Raw genomic sequence first — 19,913 nt, 5'->3', positions numbered from 1 at the left:
GACAAATAATTATATTTTATTTGTATTAAAATTAATTAATAATTGAATTAAAATAATTAATTGAAAATGAAAAAAAAATTGTTTTAACTTTACAATATTAAATTCAGCATAATTATTTGAGGAAAATTTAGTTTAGGGCTGGCAACCCTGATGCACGCTCGCCATTTTGTAATTTTGGGCATGTTGACTCGCTAACGAAAATGAGTTTTCTTACGCGTTACATTAATTTTACGAGTGTAAATTAATAGAATAATTAGTCCCTAGATAACAAATAACAAAATGGATATGTCGGAAGTAAAATCGTTCAACGCGGAGGTATAATATTAGTGTCAGTTTTGTGATATGTAAAATTTTATCGTGGCATCATTTTAACTATGAATTTCTTGCAGTTATCCGGGTTGTACGATAACAAGCCGCCTATATCGAAGGCGAAGATGAGTGCTATCACTAGAGGTGCTATAAAGGCCATAAAGTTCTACAAGCACGTAGTGCACAGTGTGGAAAAGTTCATACAAAAGTGTAAGCCAGAATACAAAGTTCCTGGTCTTTACGTGATAGATTCGATAGTAAGGCAATCTAGACATCAATTCGGACAAGAGAAGGATGTGTTTGCTCCACGGTTTGCCAAGAATATGCAGCAGACTTTTGCTAACCTCTTCAGATGCCCTCCTGAAGATAAGGTTTGTTACATAAAATTGCCATTTTAGGTTATAAATCTTTATAATGTTAACGTTATTTATACATATAATTAAGATTTATAGCCAAATCTAAACATTTCTTATCAAATACTAGTGATATCTTTTTAGGTTGTGTATTAAAACCAATGTTTTGTTTTACTGAAGTCATGAATAACATGCAAATACCTGTGATACTACACTACCTACAGTAATACTAAAATCATAAATAATTTGGTGTCTTTCACATATCAACAAAGTTTAATTTATTATGTGTAGTAAACTGATTGTATTGATTATCTAGCTCTAACCAAATCATTCTTATCTGCCTGTCCTCATTCCATTTTTTCCTTGATGGTGGAAAACATATTCTCAAATCATTGGAATAAGAGTAGGCGCACACTGTTGATTTTTCGTCGGGCTGTTGATCAGTATGGGCATATATGGTAGTGCGCACACTATGCCGATTCGATTTGGCCGATTCTTCATACAATCTACACAACTATCGGCCAACTAAAAATCAACGGTGTGCGCCTACTCGAACACCTGTTGAGTTCCAACTGTGAGTGACCTCTACTGTGTAGTATTCCTCCAATCACACTATTAGATTATAATATGTTATTAATTATTGAAAAAACAAAAACCCAACTGTGTAAAAATTTCATTTCATCAGAGTCATCAATGACTAATTCTTTTATTTGTGATATGTATTTTTTGATACACATACATCGAAAAACATAACCCTCCGTCTGGCGCAGTCGGCTAAAAAGAGATTACTAGATAGTTACATTTTATTTTCATTTCAGCGAAATATAATCCGAGTTTTGAATCTGTGGCAAAAGAACAACGTGTTCAGTCCGCAAGTCATCCAGCCGCTGCTGGACATGGCCGACCCCAACCACCCGCTGCACCAGGAGATACAGCAGCAGCAGAACAACACCGCAAATGGTAACGGAATTTCACATAGTTTATGTCATAGACAACACTTTTTAAAATTAATGATAACTTTTTTTTGCATGACAAGATTGACAAGGCACTTTATAAATATAAAAATAAAATAAAATAAAATTCATTTATTTCAGACCAGGGCCCATAAAATAAATAATTAAAATCTTATTAAATCAAACAAAATAAGAGACAGACAAATAAATTAAATTAAAACATCCAAAAAACTAATAAATATCGAAATAAAATTAAATGAAAAAAATTAAATTAATAATTAAATTAAGAATTAAAAATTAAATTACAATACAAATTCAATTCAGATACCTGCCTCCCTGTGGGACAGCCGGTACCTGCACTTGAGTTTGCAGTGCACCCAGTGTCGCACAAGGGGGCAGTCTGGCTTATTGCTTAGAATTTATATTCCAATAAGTTTTTGCCTATTGATCATAATAATGTTTCTTCCTTGTGATAACACAAGCTATTTAAAATAGTACTGACCTGTCACACGAAGCCAACTGTGACACTACACTATCCATGTGCATTCACACAAATACAAAGCTCAGCTTACATCTTGCAAACTGTACTCCAGCTAACAGGGTTCGAAAGGATAATTATTACGATAATTATCATGATAATTATCGTGATAATAACAGAAGGATAATTAACGACAAAATAATGCTCTCGTGAAAATGAACTGTGTTCGGAGTTTTCGACTGTGTATTTCTGCACTTGCGCCTAATGGTGGGCGTTAATCTACATAGATAGTTATAAAATCTATCTATTTATCTAGCGTCCAAATATTTATCTATTTTCCAAGCTTTATGCGACTAGCGATGGATAACTTGACAACAATCAGCTACCGAAAACATAAAGCAATATTCGCAATCAGAATTTCTTATGAAACAATACAAATGTATCTTGTACTGTTGATAATTATCATGAAGCGTAATTATCTTGATAATTTCGAACTCTGCCAGCTAAGCAAGAACGTATTTGTTTCCAGGGAGCAGCCTGAACGCGACGCACAACACTACGGACGGCAAGTCGCCGGCGCCGGCGCAGCACTCGCCGCACGCGTCGACGCCTATGGGCGATCAGGTATTGTGGTTTTAAATGATCCACACTAACATATTATAGGGTGAAATTTTGTAAAGCCACCTGAAGGGAAAGTACTCTTAGGCTGAGTTGCACCACCTCACTTTAACGGTAACGTATAACGATAACCGGTGCTTTTTGTATGGAGTTTGACAGATTTTTGACGTTTGTTAAAGTTAAACTAAGATGGTGCAACCCAGCCTTACATTACTTAAAAAAAACATTCCTTTATTTTTTTAAAGAAAGAATTAGAGATGAAACGGATAGTAGTTTGGCCGGATACCGGATACCGGATATCCGGCCAGCTGCTAGGCCGGATAGCCGGATATCCGGCGGCCGGATAGTTGGCACATTGTCTCGTTGCATGTCGTGACGAGTTTAGCGCCGCACAGGTGCTTCGAACGCGATCAGTGGGTCTATTAGTAGACTAGACTAGTCACACAGTCACACTTTTCGAAAATCGAATCAGTCCGAATAGAATGTCAGATTTTGCCACTTGTCTAGGGGGCAGTAAATTCGGGCGATTTCGGTTGCCTTCGTGAGTGTGTGATTGAATAGCGAAAATTAAATTAGTTTACTTGCTGCGTAATCTGACCGAACTGCATCATGACATCAGACCATCAGTGAAAAATTATCGCCTATTTTATTTGGCAATATTTTTACTTAACATATACAGTGTGAGTCACGTTAAAGTGTACATATGAAAATAGATGAAACTAGACCTGTTTTTATCGACAAAAAAGAGGTCAAAATATTTATGAGATTTTTTTTTTAATTTTTTATAGATTTTTTTTCTTCCAATTACTTGTTGTAAAGAAAATATAATAACTTTTAAACTAAGCGGTATATCCTGATAAAATAAAAACAGTAATAATGCTAAATAATAGGCAATACTAAAAAAATACATAAAATACACAAAAAAGGCCAACAAATAATAAAAAATGATACTTTTTGAAAGAAATCTGCTCTTAAATTCGTGTTTTTTTTGGTTATTTGATAAATTTCTCCAAAAAATGCCCCTATAACCGGTGGTTTTTATTACTTTGTATTATTCTCTATCGTATTACCTTCGTAAAACCAAAAATCTCATATCTCTATCCCTATCACAACGTTTGCAATGATCGTTTGAACTAAGCCTCTCCGGGCGCGCCATTCAACGCTTCGTTAACAACGAAACTGAAAATGGCTCTAGATTTGTAATTTTGATAAAGACAAGTTAGATTTCAAATAAAAACAAAAGATTTAGAAGTAAAATAAGCATTTTAGTTAAAATTCAAATTGTCTCTACCTGTATAATATTGTGGCAGGCTTTTGTTCAAACGATCATAGCAAATATTGTGATAGGGATAGAGACATGCGATTTTTTGTTTTACAAAGATAATACGATAGAGAATAATACAAAGTAATAAAAACTACCTGTTATAGGGGCATTTTTTGGAGAAATTTATCAAATAACCAAAAAAACACGAATTTAAAAGCAGATTTTTTTCAAAAAGTGTCGTTTTTTATTATTTGTTGGCATTTTTTGTGAAGTTTATGTATTTTTTTAGTATCGCCTGTTATTTAGCATTATTACTGTTTTTATTTTATCAGGATATACCGCTTAGTTTAAAAGTTATTACGTTTTCTTTACAACAAGTAATTGGAAGAAAAAAAAATCTATAAAAAATTAAAAAAAAAATCTCAAAAATTTTTTGACCTCTTTTTTGTCGATAAAAATAGGTCTAGTTTCATCTATTTTCATATGTACACTTTAACGTGACTCACACTGTATTTACTATTTATGTATTCGTCATTAGAGTGAATAGCCCAGAAAAAGAAATTAGTTTTTTTAAAGGCCTTAATATTATGGCTTTTTGTAACTTTTTGGACTTTAAATAAAAGCCGTCATTATTATAAGCCATTTTATTGATGTTTACCTCTAACATTAAAGTATTTCATTTCATTAATAGGAAATTGTTGTAGTTTTTTAATATCCGGTATCCAGCGGGCCGGATAGTGAGTTACTATCCGGTATCCGGCCGGATAGTAAATTTAGGCCGGATATCCGGCCTACCGGATAGTTGCCGGATATCCGTTTCATCTCTAGAAAGAATTGCATTCAATGATTTTCTTCTTCTCAATTTTTTTTTATTTGAGTATCAATAAGAGAAGGAAAGAGAGACAAAATAAATTGTATAAAATTCGATTTGTATGAAAATTAAAATAATTAAATTAGAGCAATTTGGTTGTAACTGTTAGCGACGTCAACCGAGAAAATACGCTAATTTATTAATTAGAATTGATTACCAACGTTAACGTTAACAATCAGAAAATGTACTAAAATAATCAATTAGAGATAAATAATATTCCATCTCTTTCTCACATTATCTGTCATCTCGCTTGCACATCAATTACTCTTCCACACACTTCTGGAATATTCGAGAGAAAAAGAAACGGGACGGCAACATCGGACCTCTCGCTTCGAACATTCCAGAACTATGGTCCAGAACATGAGAGACAGAGACAGGAATATCGGGAGAGAAAGGGATGGATATAGCCCGGGGCCCTATAAATACGGAGCGAGGCGCTCCGGGAGACAAGTTTATTTAAAGTTTAATTGAAGTTTAAGTTAAAGTTGAGCAAGCAACAAGTGATCTGAAGAAGCAAGAACTGAGAAAAGGAAGCGAATATTAATATTCCTTACTTCCAGCTGCTAAACGACTTCGACTACGAGAGCGACGACGAGCCGCCGGCCGCCGAGCCCGCGCCGCAGCCGCCGCCGCCGCAGAACCCCGCCGACGCGCTTGGCAGGTAAATAACACCTTATGCTCATAGCAATAGGGTTCAAACCAGCGTTGCCAGACGTCCCGATTTTGGCGGGACGTCCCGATTTTTTAATCAAATTTAAATGTCCCGCGCGGGACAGGCTCGGTCCCGCTTTTCGGAGAGAGACACTAACTTCACCAGACTATTGTTTGAAACGCCATATTATTCTAAAGAATAAAACTTTTTAATTTTTTTTCTTTTTTTTATTCTAAAGACGAATTTAACGATAGAGTAAAATCTGATTTAAAACATTATTTTTTTGTTAAAATACATTTTTTATGGCTACTTTTGCTATCTATTGTCACGTAAACGTAATTTTAAGTCAAATAAAAAGATAAATATTTGAAAACCTTTGATTATATACGTTTTTTTACTATGTCCCGCTTCTGACGGAAGAATCCCGCTATTTTCACTCAAAAAGTACCAAAGTCCCGACTTGGCGAAAAAAAAAACTGGCAACGCTGGTTCAAACCGACCGCCGTCACATTACGGCGTCAGAAACGCGACAGCAGCGCGGCAGCAACGGATTCCGCGCGTCATGTAGTATGAAATTACGACTCACGCGACAGTCGCGCTGCTAAAGTCGCTAATTTATTTATTTATTATTATTCAAACACCTTACAAGCTTACAGAATACATACATTCCAAAGCGCTTATAAGATCAATTATAAATAGGTTATCATTATAGGTTGTGTGATTATTTTCATTCTGGGAGTGAGTAGTCAATGCGAAAAAACGCTCAACGGTTGGAATGTGCAGGTGTCAAAATGTCCATACGGACCGGCTGTTAGTGTGGCAAAAAGTATGAACGTCAAAAAGTCCCAGTGTCAAAATGTACATTATTACCATGGTTACAATGGTTTAGTGACAAATGGTACACATCACAAAATACAAGTACAACAAAAAGTGTGATAGATAAAATGATCAACTGATATATTGTGCTCATGAATTAAGGCTTGGTATTTCTGCTAAAGTAGGTATTTCGCGCTGTCAAAATCTGCGCGCGCAATACTTCGCCGAAGACAGCGCGCCAAAGAGCTCTCGCGGCTACACAGTATAGAAATACGCAGTTTAGAAATACGCAGTTGGTTAGGTTAGGTTGACTTCCTTCCGTTCAAGCGTCACACTCACAGCACTTTCTTACAAATCATATCCAAGTGATACAAATTAAAACAACTTTCAAAATTTTTGGGAATATATTTTAGAATCGAATAAATATAGAATATAACTGCCAAAGTAAACACGGTTCAAAGAGGCGTGGCGTCACCCGACCTTCCGGAAGTTCCGCGCCGGCTAAAAGAATTTCAAGATTACGTCACCCGACCTATCGGTAGATCCTCGGGAGCTTGAGCGATTGGAAAAACATTTTATGATCAGTTACTCGTAGTAGCGATTATTTAGAGCTTGGATAATAAATTATAGTTGTTGCAATTCACGAAACTTTGCGAGATGGTTAATTACATTAATCAGTACACGCATCAATTTTGTTCAGTCTTTTTGTTTATTAATAAATAAAAAATATCATACTAAAATTGCATACATATTTGTTTGTATTGGTCTGGGTGTTCTCTTTCCATAATTTATGTATAACGTATGTACGGGGCTCTGTATCGAAAATCACTATGAGCAATGAGCATCACACACGGTTTTTAAATGTTGCAAAATTTTTATAAATGTTGTGCTTTAGAGAGTCGAGAGTATAGCAGATAATTAGTTCATCGTGAGCAGAAATTTTTCCACTAATAGCAAAATTCGTTCAAATTATAGTTTTAAAGTTATTAGGAAAAAACAGATTTTGCTGGGGTAACGTTTCAAACATTACCCTGGCAAATTTTTTTTTTGAAAGTCGTTCTATCCCGGAACCAAATACATGGATAGATAGCTCTTGTTGCGTAGTAATTTGTCCACGAATAGCAAAATTTGTTCGTGTTCCGGTTCTCAAGTTATTTAGAATTTAATTTGCTGGGGTAATGTTTTAGAATAGAATAGAATAGAAAGTATTTATTTGTCTCAAAACAGGTTTTGTGATGTCCCAGATCTCGTAAATGGCTCAACGCAGAAATTTGAAAAAAATACCAATGATAGACCTTGATATGTCCAAATTAGTTCAAACATTAGTCATTGATTTGAATGATAAACACCAGTGTAATTAAAAGATTTCGAAAATCAGATAAAACGGATTTGTGAGTAAACCAGTACTCTTACAATCAAATAAAAAGGTGTAGCATGTACCCCTGGTACACCTTTATAACCACAGTAAATATAAATGATGTGGCTTTGCGCAAAAGCACTTTCGTGGCCGAATACGCGATTCCCTTATAACAAGGGAACATGGCATACAATGGACAAATTAAAATGTTCCTTGAATAAGCTATCCTGTTAATTTCAGTTTTATATTACGACTTATAAGAAAGTTATCGAACTGCAAAAAAATATCAGGAATTCTTCTATAAGCCGACCAAATTATAAAGGTTACAAAAAAGCGACCGTTCCATACATAAGGCTTGCCATCTTAAATGAACGGTAGGTATAATATCGAGGTTTCGTCAGTACAGTTGCGAACAAAGGTGTTTGTGTAGTGTACTTGAGTTGAGAGGTCAGATTATTGAAATAATAAAACGAACATTTTATTATTTAAATACATTTTAAAAATAATTTACATTACAGATAACAATGAGAGGATGACATTGCAAGGTGGTGCCAGTCCAGTCTTAAATCCGTTGATATATGCTGCATCTGCGATGTTTTTGGCTAGAAGATTCTTCTATCTTACAGCTTAGACCTTTAGCTACAGACCTTAGACAGTATTTTTTATTATTTACTTGTGTCAGTGTGCTCTTCTAAAGAGTGTAAGACGATTGTATGTAGGTACTATTAAAATGTAATTTTAACTCATTGGTTTTGTCTCATATTTGAGGAATGTAGGTACTATGTATCATGAGTAGAGTCTTCGTTTAAAAGGATGCGAACGATTTAAATTTCAATAGGTAGACAAAATTGATAATTCTTAATTATCAAAAATTTAAGCTTTCTCCAGTAACACTGATATTATTATACTGTGACTCATCAAAGTCATCATTGTCAAAAATATTGACAAATCGCGAACTGTCACGGCCAAAAAACTGACACGCGTCCGTCCTCCGTAAGCGCCACCGCGCGACTGATTGAGATTGTCCAAGCCGTCATGGACGATTTTTTCCACATTTTTTAACATTGTAACTAAATAAGACGCAATATAAAAATTTCATCCGTTAAAAGCCCTCAAGTTATTTCTGAACTTTAGTTTAGTAAAAGATTTAGAATCTCAAATCGCTTATTTTAAAAATAAAACCATAAATAGAAAACGAATAGAGGTAACTTTGGGAATTTATTCTATCGAGTCAACTTTATCAAATCGTGTTTCCATCCGTTAATAGCCCTAGAAAATATCCTCAACTATGCCCAATAAAAATCTTAGCCTTTAATTTTACTGTTTAGTACCTCAAAAATGAAAAATGAAAACCTCATTTTCGCCATTTTCTCTGCTACCCGGCCTTAATTAATAAAATTAAATGTCAAAATGTTTAATGTTCTTGTAGTCCAGTCAATAAAGAGATTTTTTGGACATTTTTACCTTGATGCATTTAAACATGTGTTCACGTTAGCTATTATACAATAAGACGAACTTGTTCGAATAATCTCGAAGACATTTTAACTTCAGATCATTTTAACCATTGCTCATTTCGACGTTCATACTTTTTGCCACACTAACAGCCGGTCCGTATGGAAATTTTGACACCTGCACATTCCAACCGTTGAGCGTTTTTTCGCATTGACTACCCACTCCCTGAATGATTATTTTTCTGTATATCAAAATTGTTTGTTTCCCTAATATAAATAAATAAATCATGCATGTCAATTTGTTACGTCTTGTTTGAATAGTGTAATTGGTACTACCGTTCTATTCATGAATAAATAAAATAAATAAATAATAATAATTAAGTCAAATTAAATAAAAAACAATAGAAATAAATCAAATTACCGAATGTCAATAGAACACATAATACATGGTAATAAGTTTAAATGTAATGTGGTTTCTATATTGTCACGCCCATCTAATGGTAATGGCACAGTTACACTATGCGCGACCACGCGCACGGAAGTTTGGCCGACTTACAGCGAAACGAATTGAACTGCGTGTTTACACTAATTCGATCAATTTCGCGCATGTAACTACGCCATAAAAGTCATTTAGCTTTTTTGTATAAATGTAAATTTTTAAAATTTCCAACAATACCACAATGTATTTTGTACCTACATGGCGATCCCTCTAGGTAAACTGTTACTGTAATTTCTGTATTAATTTGTTACTTATAAAATTATGATTTGTTTCAGTATACTAACAAATCCAGAAATAATGAGGCAGCTCCAAAGTTTGCAGGCTCAAATGCAGCTTATGACCGGCATGCAAATACCTGTAAGACCACTGCAAAAAGTATGTCAAAATTAACTTTATGTACTATGCTTTATTTAAAACAATATGATTGCTTTCAGAATCTAATGCCTATGATGGATATGCAACTACAACAAAACCAAAACCAGAATCTTCCATTCTTGGTAATTATCATCAAATCTTTGTAACTTAAGTCTTCTGCTGCAGATATTATAGTTCGGTTTTGTTTGTTTCAGAACTCAAACGACCAACAAAAGCAAGGCGAGTCCAAGGATGATATGGCCAATGAATCTGACATAGAATTCGTGGAAACCGGACCGCAAGTTATAGAAATACCAGATGCTAATGATTCTAGGTATGTAATAAAATTAATCTAAATTGCTTGATTTTTTGCAGTTCCAAGGGACCGCAGCGCAGTCGTAAGTATTTGGTGGTAATTTCAAAACGATACCTCCACGCGTTCCAATAAAAAAGTTCTTCTTGTCCTGTCGAAAACAAACCTACACAGTGTTAGCTTAGCTGCTACAAGAGAGGCACATTCAATTAAATCTTTAAAAAGTTGATAGACAACAAAGTGATGGAAGGGTTTCATTGTTTTCCACTTGAAGTACGGAATCCTAAAAACGAAGTTAGTGCGGGGCCTCCAGTATCCTAGATTGAAAGTAATTTACTTGCTAATTTTCTTAAAAGTCAGTTGCCTGTTTTCACCATCAATTCCTAACAAAATGCCTTTTTTATGTATTACCATAGGGGTCACTTAAAAATTAGGGATTGATGGTGAAAACAGGCAAGTGTCCCCCAGTCTCTCACTAAGCTATACTGAGCTGGGAGCGGGATATACTGAGCTGATGTCTATTTTTGTACATGTTATCTAGGATATTTATGTGTAAAAGTTCTTAGAGCTAAATAATGATATCTTTCTATTTAACATCAATGTTTTCTCCTTGTTCCCAGGAGTCCGTCGCCCAAGTCGCGTCGCCACCGCTCGCGATCGCGCTCGCCCAAGCGCAGGCGTCGATCCCGCTCGCGATCGCGCTCGCCGCGCCGACGCCGCGACAGAGACAGGTAAATAACATAGTTATACTCGTCAAGGACAAAGTTTTCAATAGCCAGTTTTAGTTGAAATAATCGCATGACACACGACTGGTTGAAATTGGCACAGATATCTATCTTTAGATAATACAGGGTGTCCCAAAAAGTAGTGTCAAGCCGAAGCCCAGGAGGTAGAGCATCACATTAGACTATTTAGAAACAATCAAAAAGTTATAATGCCTTTTTTCATGTAACCAATATTTAAATGAAGAAATAAAAACCATTTCCATGTACCTACTAAAAAAATATTCAACCAGCTAGCAAGCTGACATGGGTTGTTGTAGGTAAACATAAGAGAGATGCGAAATAGTCAGAAGAGAAGTTATTAATTTAATTGTTATCTCTTCAGAACTTCTGGAGTTAATATTTTAAATATTAGAAGACATATTTTATCATGTGTAATTAAAATAAAATAAATAAAATAAAAATATCTTAATTTGTTACAGGGACAGGGATAGAGACCGCGAAAAGGATAGTAAAAGCTATAAAGAAAGGGAGGCAGAGAAAGAAAAACAAAGGGAAAGAGAAAAGAAGGGATTACCACCGATAAAGAAAGAGAACCTTAGTGGTAAGTTGTAACATCAAATAAATCCATGTGTTGTCATTAAAATCCTGTGGTTCCTGTCAATAAAGATTGGTTTATGGCCAGCGATAATTCAATTAGTGTCCTTGACACATTACTAAAATATTTTAAGAGAAAATCTATATAAATAAAAATGAATTGATGTTCGTTAGTCTGGTTAAAACTCGAGAACGGCTGGGTCGATTGAGCTGATTTTGGTTTTAAAATGTTTGTCGTAGTCCAGGGTAGGTCTAAACGGTGAGCAAATACGCGCGCGATATTGTTTTTCTGTGACAGACAAAATTCCACGCGGGCGAAGCCGCGGGCGGAAAGCTAGTTTTAAATATAAAAAAGTTTTATTGCTATTAACAGTCTAGTCTAGTGTGTTTCCAAAAATCTTGTCAAATTATAAAATATTGTGTCAATACCGTAGTTACGTCGTTATTGTGCCTTGCGCGATCGAAGCGCGGTGGATTGTCTTGTGTATGTAGACCCTATTGCGGCTCAGGGTTTGAGTGTTGGATTAAAAGAGTCTTTTGTATGTTAAAAATATAGTTCTATTCAATGTTTCACAGTAATGTTAAAAATGTTAAAGTTATGTTGAAATGTTAAAAATGTTCTGAGCGCACCCGGTCACGATGGTTCCGTGATTTGCACTAATTAGTTATTTGAAGTAAAATCGATGCATCGCGAACGAGTGCGCTGATTCAGTTTGTTCGGTCATATTGCACCGAACAGACCCAGCTACGATACCTCAACCGAATAGTGACGACGAAATGGCGGCAATAGGCGTCAATATCGCCTGGTTGTGTCAAAGATTCATAGATTTTACTTACATTAAATATTCGTCGTATCAGCCAAATGACGCTGAACAAAGGCCTACCCCAAGGTTTTCCACAATAAACGGTCCTGCGCTGCCTGCATCCAGGTTCTTTCCGCGACCTTTACCAGATCGTCTGTCCACCTACCCACACCACGTCTTCCGGCTCGTGATCGCCACTCGAGAACTTTTCTGTCCCATCAGCCACCATTTGCAACTAAAATAGTAAGACACGGGTTTACGGATTAATAAACGTCGCGTTAAGACCCGTGTCTTACTATTTTAGTTGAAATGGAACGCGAAAGTTTAAAATGTTACATCATTTGCAAGTTTTATTTTATGTCCCAAAATTCTCAAAACGTCACATGTGTTTTCTTCAACGCAGTGTGCAGCACAACGCTATGGGTGGGCCACCTATCAAAGTTAGCCACGCAAGAGGAACTATCAGACTTGTTCGGCGCCATCGGCGGCGTGACGTCCATCGACGTGGTGGCGCCTCGCGGCTGCGCCTTCGTGGTCATGGAGCGGCGCCGCGACGCCGCCAAGGCGCTGGCCAAGCTCAACAAGCACAAGCTGCACTCTAAGGAGATCACGGTCAGTGGTGATAAGCTACTATAGTCTGGTCCGGGAGCACGTAGAATTTTGTCCAATGACCCCAAGCTAGCCATCCTTATCGCTCGCGCGTAATTATATTGCTGTCGCGACTGTGCGACGCGCGCCCGCAGTGAGTGTGCGAGCGCGACAGCAACGTAATTACGTGCGAGCGACAAGGATGGGCAGCTTGGGGTCATTGGACGGGATTCTACGTGCTCACGGACCAGGCTTTAGATGACCTAAACCAAACTGTCCCACCAAACTCATTGACAGGGCGCCACCCGCCAAGGCGCTGGCCAAGCTCAACAAGCACAAGCTGCACTCTAAGGAGATTACGGTCAGTGGTGATAAGCTACTATAGTCTGGTCCGGGAGCACGTAGAATTTTGTCCAATGACCCCTAGCTACCCATCCTTATCGCTCGCGCGTAATTATATTGCTGTCGAGACTGTGCGACGCGCGCCCGCAGTGAATGTGCGAGCGCGACAGCAACGTAATTACGTGCGAGCGACAAGGATGGGTAGCTTGGGGTCATTGGACGGGATTCTACGTGCTCACGGACCAGGCTTTAGATGACCTAAACTAAACTGTCCCACCAAACTCATTGACAGGGCGCCACCCGCCAAGGCGCTGGCCAAGCTCAACAAGCACAAGCTGCACTCTAAGGAGATTACGGTCAGTGAACCCACAGCTTCAATGGGCCCGTAGATAAGTGATGCGGTTGCATAAAATATAGCTGATAGATGACTTAAACCGAACTGTCCCACCAAACTCATTGACAGGGCGCCACCCGCCAAGGCGCTGGCCAAGCTCAACAAGCACAAGCTGCACTCTAAGAAGGTCACGGTCAGTGAACCCACAGCTTCAATGGGCCCGTAGATAAGTGATGCGGTTGTATAAAATATACAGGGTGTTAGATAAATGGGTATATGAGCCGACACTAGCCCATGTTAACATGGGCATATAAATGGTATGGTGAAGTCAGAAAATTGATATCTTCATTTTAATTATATTAATTTTCATACAAATCGCATTTTATTAAATTTATTTTGTATGAAAATTTAAAGAAATAAAATGATGATATCAAATTTCTGACTTCACCGTACCATTTATATGCCCATGTTAACATGGGCTAGTGTCGGCTCATATACCCATTTACCAAACACCCTGTAGTCTGGTCTGCGAGCACGTAGAATTTTGTCTAATGACCCCAAGCTACCCATCCCTAATTATGTTGCTGTCGCGCTCGCACACTCACTGCGGGCGCCGGTCGCACGGTCGCGATAGCAATATAATTACGCGCGAGCGATAAGGATGGGTAGCTTGGGGTCATTGGACAAATTTCTACGTGCTCCCGGACCAGACTATAGTCGACAACCCGATGTCGAAGCATCATGTTTGTCTGATATATTTTGAGGAAATTGAGTTCACTATTCGGTTGATCCGCGCGACTTGTGGCGTACAAAGCTCCATTCTCTATGTCTGATTTTGCCCAACTGATATGTGTTACCGCATGTTATATGAACGCCTTTGTCGCGCAGCTAAGGCCAGGTTTCCACCAAGGCGGAGTGGAGCAGAGATGTGTTTTGAATGACTAATCAGATTTCATTATTTCCACATCTCCACTTCGGTGAAACTGGATCGCGCGGAGAAGAGAGGAGAAGTGTGGCGCGGAGTTGTGCAGTGTGTGTTTAGACTGACAGCTACGTTATCATACACACATCGCCTCTCGTCTCCGCTCCGCTCCGCCTTGGTGAAAACCAGGCCTAATAGAAATATACATAATATGACACTGACCTATTTTATAGCCATTATAATGACAAAAAGTCATTAACTCCATCACAACCCTTTATGAAGCCGGTTTTTATAATGCTTTTCTTCGCAGGTGGCTTGGGCGCCCGGGCGCGGCGTAAAAGGCCGCGAATGGAAGGACTACTGGGAAGCGGACCTTGGCGTGTCCTATCTACCATGGAGCGCGCTGCAGGCCCGTTGGGCGCTTAACGCGCTGTCGTTAGATGCTTTGGAAGACGGCGGCGCTGTGGATGAAGATACGTTGCCGCAGTGGCTGCCACCAAGGGTGAGTGAGGTGTGTTCATTAGGTAGGATGTTGAAGGAATATTGGGAAGCAGACCTGGGCGTGTCTTACCTTCCTTGGGCGTGTCTTACCTTCTGTGGGTGTGTTTTATCTTACTTGGGCGTGTCTTACCTTCCTTGGGCGTGTCTTACCTTCCTTGGGCGTATCTTACCTTCCTTGGACGTGTTTTACCTTCCTTGAGCGTGTCTTATCTTCCATGGAGCGCGCTGCAGGCCCGCTGGGCTCTCAATGCGTTATCCCTAGACGCGTTGGAAGACGGCGGCGCTGTTGATGAAGACACGCTGCCGCAGTGGCTGCCACCAAGGGTGAGTGAGGTGTGTTCACTAGCAAGTAGGATAACTTTCCCCCGGGGCAAACTTGACCTTTACTGGATGGGTACATAGGTGTTGCAGCGGTGGGAACTTGAGGTGAGAATCCCGTAGTAAGTAGGATCTGGAAGGACTTGGGAGCTGACTTGGGCGTGTCCAATCTACCATGGAGCGCGCTGCAGGCCCGTTGGGCTCTTAACGCGCTGTCGTTAGATGCTTTGGAAGATGGCGGCGCTGTGGATGAAGATACGTTGCCGCAGTGGCTGCCACCAAGGGTGAGTGAGGTGTGTTCATTAGGTAGGATGTGGTAAGACTATTGGGAAGCAGACCTGGGCGTGTCTTAAGTTACCTTCCTTGGGCATGTCTTACCTTCCTTGGGCGTGTCTTACCTTCCTTGGGCGTGTCTGATCTTCCTTGGAGCTCGCTGCAGGCTTGGGCGCTCCACGCTGTCGTTAGATGCTTTGGAAGACGGTGGTGTTGTTGATGAAGACACTACCGCAGTGGCTGCCACCAAGGGTGAGAGGTGTGTTCACTAGTAAGTAGGATAACTTTCCCCCGGGAAAAACTTCGTTTTCGTGTTCCAAGGCAAAGTTCTCGCTATCTCTGTAGAGACCTCTTTCACATCCCTTTGTGCAAAACTAAGTTAGGCCAAAACTCGCCACTTAACCGGTTGTGTGCAACGTATAATAAAGCGGTGGCTAACGTTTTCGGTGACAGCCTCCCTAAATTTAAGTCAAAACTCAAGCCTGTATTCGGAACGACTTAGGCACCGAACAAAATGAACAATTACTAAATCCTTTATATTGTTCGGTGCTTAAACTCTAGACTCTATTCAATTGATTTTTGTTTTTACTAGTGTAATTATACACTACCCTAACATTGCAAAAAGAAATACTGTGTATACCTGTAATTGAGGTCATATACGTATCATGTGTTAAACCATGTTAAAATGTATGAACTGTATTATGTATGTGACTTTGTTGGTGTACCTAATAAATAAATAAATAAAACCTTCACCTCTACAGATCCTGCCCAAAGCGATGATGGAGAACATGCCGATGATGCCAGCGGCGCCGGGCCTGCTGCCGGGCGCCATGCAGCCGCTGCCGGCGCCGCTGGGCGCTATACCGGCGCCCGCCATGCCGCCGCACAGCCTGCCCGCCGCGCTGCCGCTCGGGGTGCCGAGGATGCCGCCGCCCGGGTGAGTGTCGATGCCGGCGCCGCTGGGCGCTATACCGGCGCCCGCCATGCCGCCGCACAGCCTGCCCGCCGCGCTGCCGCTCGGGGTGCCGAGGATGCCGCCGCCCGGGTGAGTGTCGATGCCGGCGCCGCTGGGCGCTATACCGGCGCCCGCCATGCCGCCGCACAGCCTGCCCGCCGCGCTGCCGCTCGGGGTGCCGAGGATGCCGCCGCCCGGGTGAGTGTCGATGCCGGCGCCGCTGGGCGCTATACCGGCGCCCGCCATGCCGCCGCACAGCCTGCCCGCCGCGCTGCCGCTCGGGGTGCCGAGGATGCCGCCGCCCGGGTGAGTGTCGATGCCGGCGCCGCTGGGCGCTATACCGGCGCCCGCCATGCCGCCGCACAGCCTGCCCGCCGCGCTGCCGCTCGGGGTGCCGAGGATGCCGCCGCCCGGGTGAGTGTCGATGCCGGCGTCTGTGGCCAAAGTCAGATGAAACGCCACTACACATTCTCACGGACTGCGGACCTTTGATGCGCAAGAGGAGCTTACACCAGCCGGGCTAGGATGTGCGTGATATACTGTTATCAACGTCAAAATGTATGGGCAAAATCGATAAAATGGCGTGATAACCGCTTATCGCAGCGCGCATCCTAGGCCTGCTGGGCAAACACATCCTAAGCCCAAAAGATGTAGAACTCTCGTCTCGGTGGTTGAATATCCAGTGCGAACGAGACAGAAAATACTTGTCAGTCCGACTACGCAAGATGTCAGCGCATCTAATATTTTAAACTATTATGTTGCATTTTTACTATAGAATTATCACTTCACGGGATTTATTGCAACAATATCTATTTTAACGGTAAATAAAATATTTACCCTCCCGACGTTTCGGCTCGGTTGCACGAGTCATGGTCGCGGGCAGACTGAAGAGATGCGGCGTCGTCTGCTCCGGCGCGATGAGTTTTCTTCACCCACCCGCATTTGCACAATATTTTCGTCAGTGGTACAGTCAGTCCGACAAACTACACTAACAGTGTCCGGGTTTCAGTCTGCCCGCGATCATGACTCGTGCAACCGAGCCGAAACGTCGGGAGGGTAAATATTTTATTTACCGTTAAAATAGATATTGTTGCAATAAATCCCGTGAAGTGATAATTCTATGTCAGCGCATCTCTTCAAATCTTTGTTTGTATTGAGAGCCTCAACTCTCGGATTCCTTATTACATTCGCTGGAACACTTCCTAACGCCGCCGTTTACGTAGTTTCGAGAAAAAAATACAAGTGGCACTCGTCGACACCGAACCGAATATTATGTCAACGTGAAATTGTGAACTCTGTCAGTTTATAATATAACGCGTTAGATTGTAAACTAACAGTGGGTTAGGTTAGGTTAGATTGTAATTTAACTACGTCAGATTATAATCTGACGGAATTCACAATTTTACGGTGACATATACATATATTTTTTTTTTAATATAAGTTTTACGGCTTTGGTGAACCGAATATTATTCGCTTAATGACGAGGTTTTTCTTTACACAAATGAATGATTTCCATCAAAACTACTATTACATTTGAAGTGACATTGTTTGACGATTATTGTTGTTCTCCCCGCAGTATGCCGGGTGGGCTGCCGCCGGGACTACCCCCGGGCCTGCCCGCCGGCATCCGGCCACCGGGCCTGCCCACCGGAGTGCCAGGTCAGTGACCCCACATCGTGTTTCCGGACGGATACGACCTGCAAGCTTTCAAGAGGAGAGCGTATCTTTACCTTAAAGGCCGGCAACGCACCTGTAACGCCCCTGGGTCTGCGGGTGTCTATGGGCGACGGTAATCACTTACCATCAGGTGATCCGTCTGCTCGTTTGCCTCCTGTCACATAAAAAAAAAAAATCGTACTTGAAGACCACACGGGAAAAACAAAGAATGTCAAAAAACTACAATTAAGAGAAAAACAGTTTTTAAAGGTAGTTTGAAAATCTATATTTCTTTCATTTTAGACTTTTTTATGTGAGATATTGAAACAACTTATTACTGTGTTAACATATGCTTTGCCTGTACTTCTAAAACTCGATTTGTTTAAATAAGTTTTAAGTTATGGTCCAGAATATAACCGTTTTTTGCCATGGACAAACAAACACAAATTGAACTATTACAGTTGACCACGACGATTTTACCCAATTCTGATTTTTGAAATAGAATGTTTCCCTAAAAAGCTAACAGATGGCATTAAAAAGTAAGTTTCACAAAAAAGGTGACATTCATTGTTTTTCCCGTGTGGTCTTCACTTGTTTTCAGAACACTGGTGAGTCTTCACATCGGCTCTTAATCATGGATGTCTAGCTAGCGGAACGGTCATCGTGTACATAAAATAGGACTGCTTTTCCACCGAGAAAGAATTCGGGAGTATTAATTTGATGAGCGAGCTCATTTTTACACTTTTTACCCTCTTTGTCAATTTCGTTGGAAACAGATGTATGCATTTTTGTACTGTGAGGTAAAGTTAATATATTTAGCGGAATAGAGCAAAAAGAGATGCGTGATGAGAAAGAACGGTCTGAATATTTGAGCTCTGAGATTTTTTCAGATTCATCTTGGATGTTTATGAGAAATAGTGCTACAGAAACGTGCTGAGCTGACTGATGCAGTGATTGATTATTGTACAAAATAGTGAAATAATCCTAAAAACTGATAAACAAATGACATCCTAAAATCGGTTTCGATTGACAGCTCTTGTTTGTTGCTCTATTCCGATGGAATATTAACTATGTGAGGTAAATGAAGTCATTAATGGGCTCTCGGTGGAAAACCCGCTTTACTCCAGGAGTAAGCCTTAACAATAATCAATAATGGGCATCTTGTTGGTGGATGGGTGGCACTGCTCAGTTTACTCTTGTTTTTATTTTTTCTTCTTCCATTATTATGTGCCACTGTCATGTCTATGTAATTGTCTGTATTTGTGTGATGTCCATTGTAATAAATGTATCTTTCTTTCTTTCTTTCAATAACATTATTATGTACTCCGCAGGGCTGCAAAACGAAGCGGGTCTGCCGCCCGCGGGCGCGGCCATGCTGCGCTTCCCGCCCGGCATGCCGCCGCAGTCCATGCCGCAGCCCGGTACGTGTTGTGTATCCTATCGCTATGAAATTAGAGTTCATATTCCTTTGATTGATTTTGGTTTAACAAAAAAAACTGGTCATATTTTTGGTGTTATATTGTTAACTAAAATAGCCGCAGTCCATGCCGCAGCCCGGTACGTGTTGTGTATCCTATCGCTATGAAATTAGAGTTCATATTGCTTTGATTGATT

The 19,913-nt window shown here is 40.1% G+C and overlaps 1 protein-coding gene across 2 annotated transcripts; it reads left to right on the top strand.

Moving 5' to 3' along the window:
• Positions 1–146: 146 nt before the first annotated feature.
• On the top strand, positions 147–16,661 carry LOC135076338 (SR-related and CTD-associated factor 8). Of its 2 annotated transcripts, XM_063970827.1 has the most exons (13): positions 147–315; positions 390–680; positions 1,481–1,622; positions 2,623–2,717; positions 5,407–5,507; positions 9,897–9,978; positions 10,056–10,118; positions 10,191–10,309; positions 10,909–11,019; positions 11,493–11,614; positions 12,814–13,022; positions 14,907–15,098; positions 16,450–16,661. In XM_063970827.1, exons 1-13 carry the CDS (start codon positions 280–282, stop codon positions 16,627–16,629), a joined length of 1,743 nt encoding a protein of 580 aa, XP_063826897.1. In that variant the 5' UTR covers positions 147–279; the 3' UTR covers positions 16,630–16,661. The 2 variants fall into 2 exon arrangements, with proteins under 2 accessions (XP_063826897.1, XP_063826898.1); XM_063970828.1 differs by lacking the exon at positions 10,056–10,118 and having other exon boundaries at positions 9,897–9,996.
• The last annotated feature ends 3,252 nt before the right edge of the window (positions 16,662–19,913 follow it).

This window comes from Ostrinia nubilalis, chromosome 11, assembly GCF_963855985.1.
Source record: "Ostrinia nubilalis chromosome 11, ilOstNubi1.1, whole genome shotgun sequence".
Lineage (NCBI taxonomy): Eukaryota > Metazoa > Arthropoda > Insecta > Lepidoptera > Crambidae > Ostrinia > Ostrinia nubilalis.
Note: the sequence above shows the minus strand (reverse complement) of the source record. Positions and strands in the feature narration are given on the sequence as shown.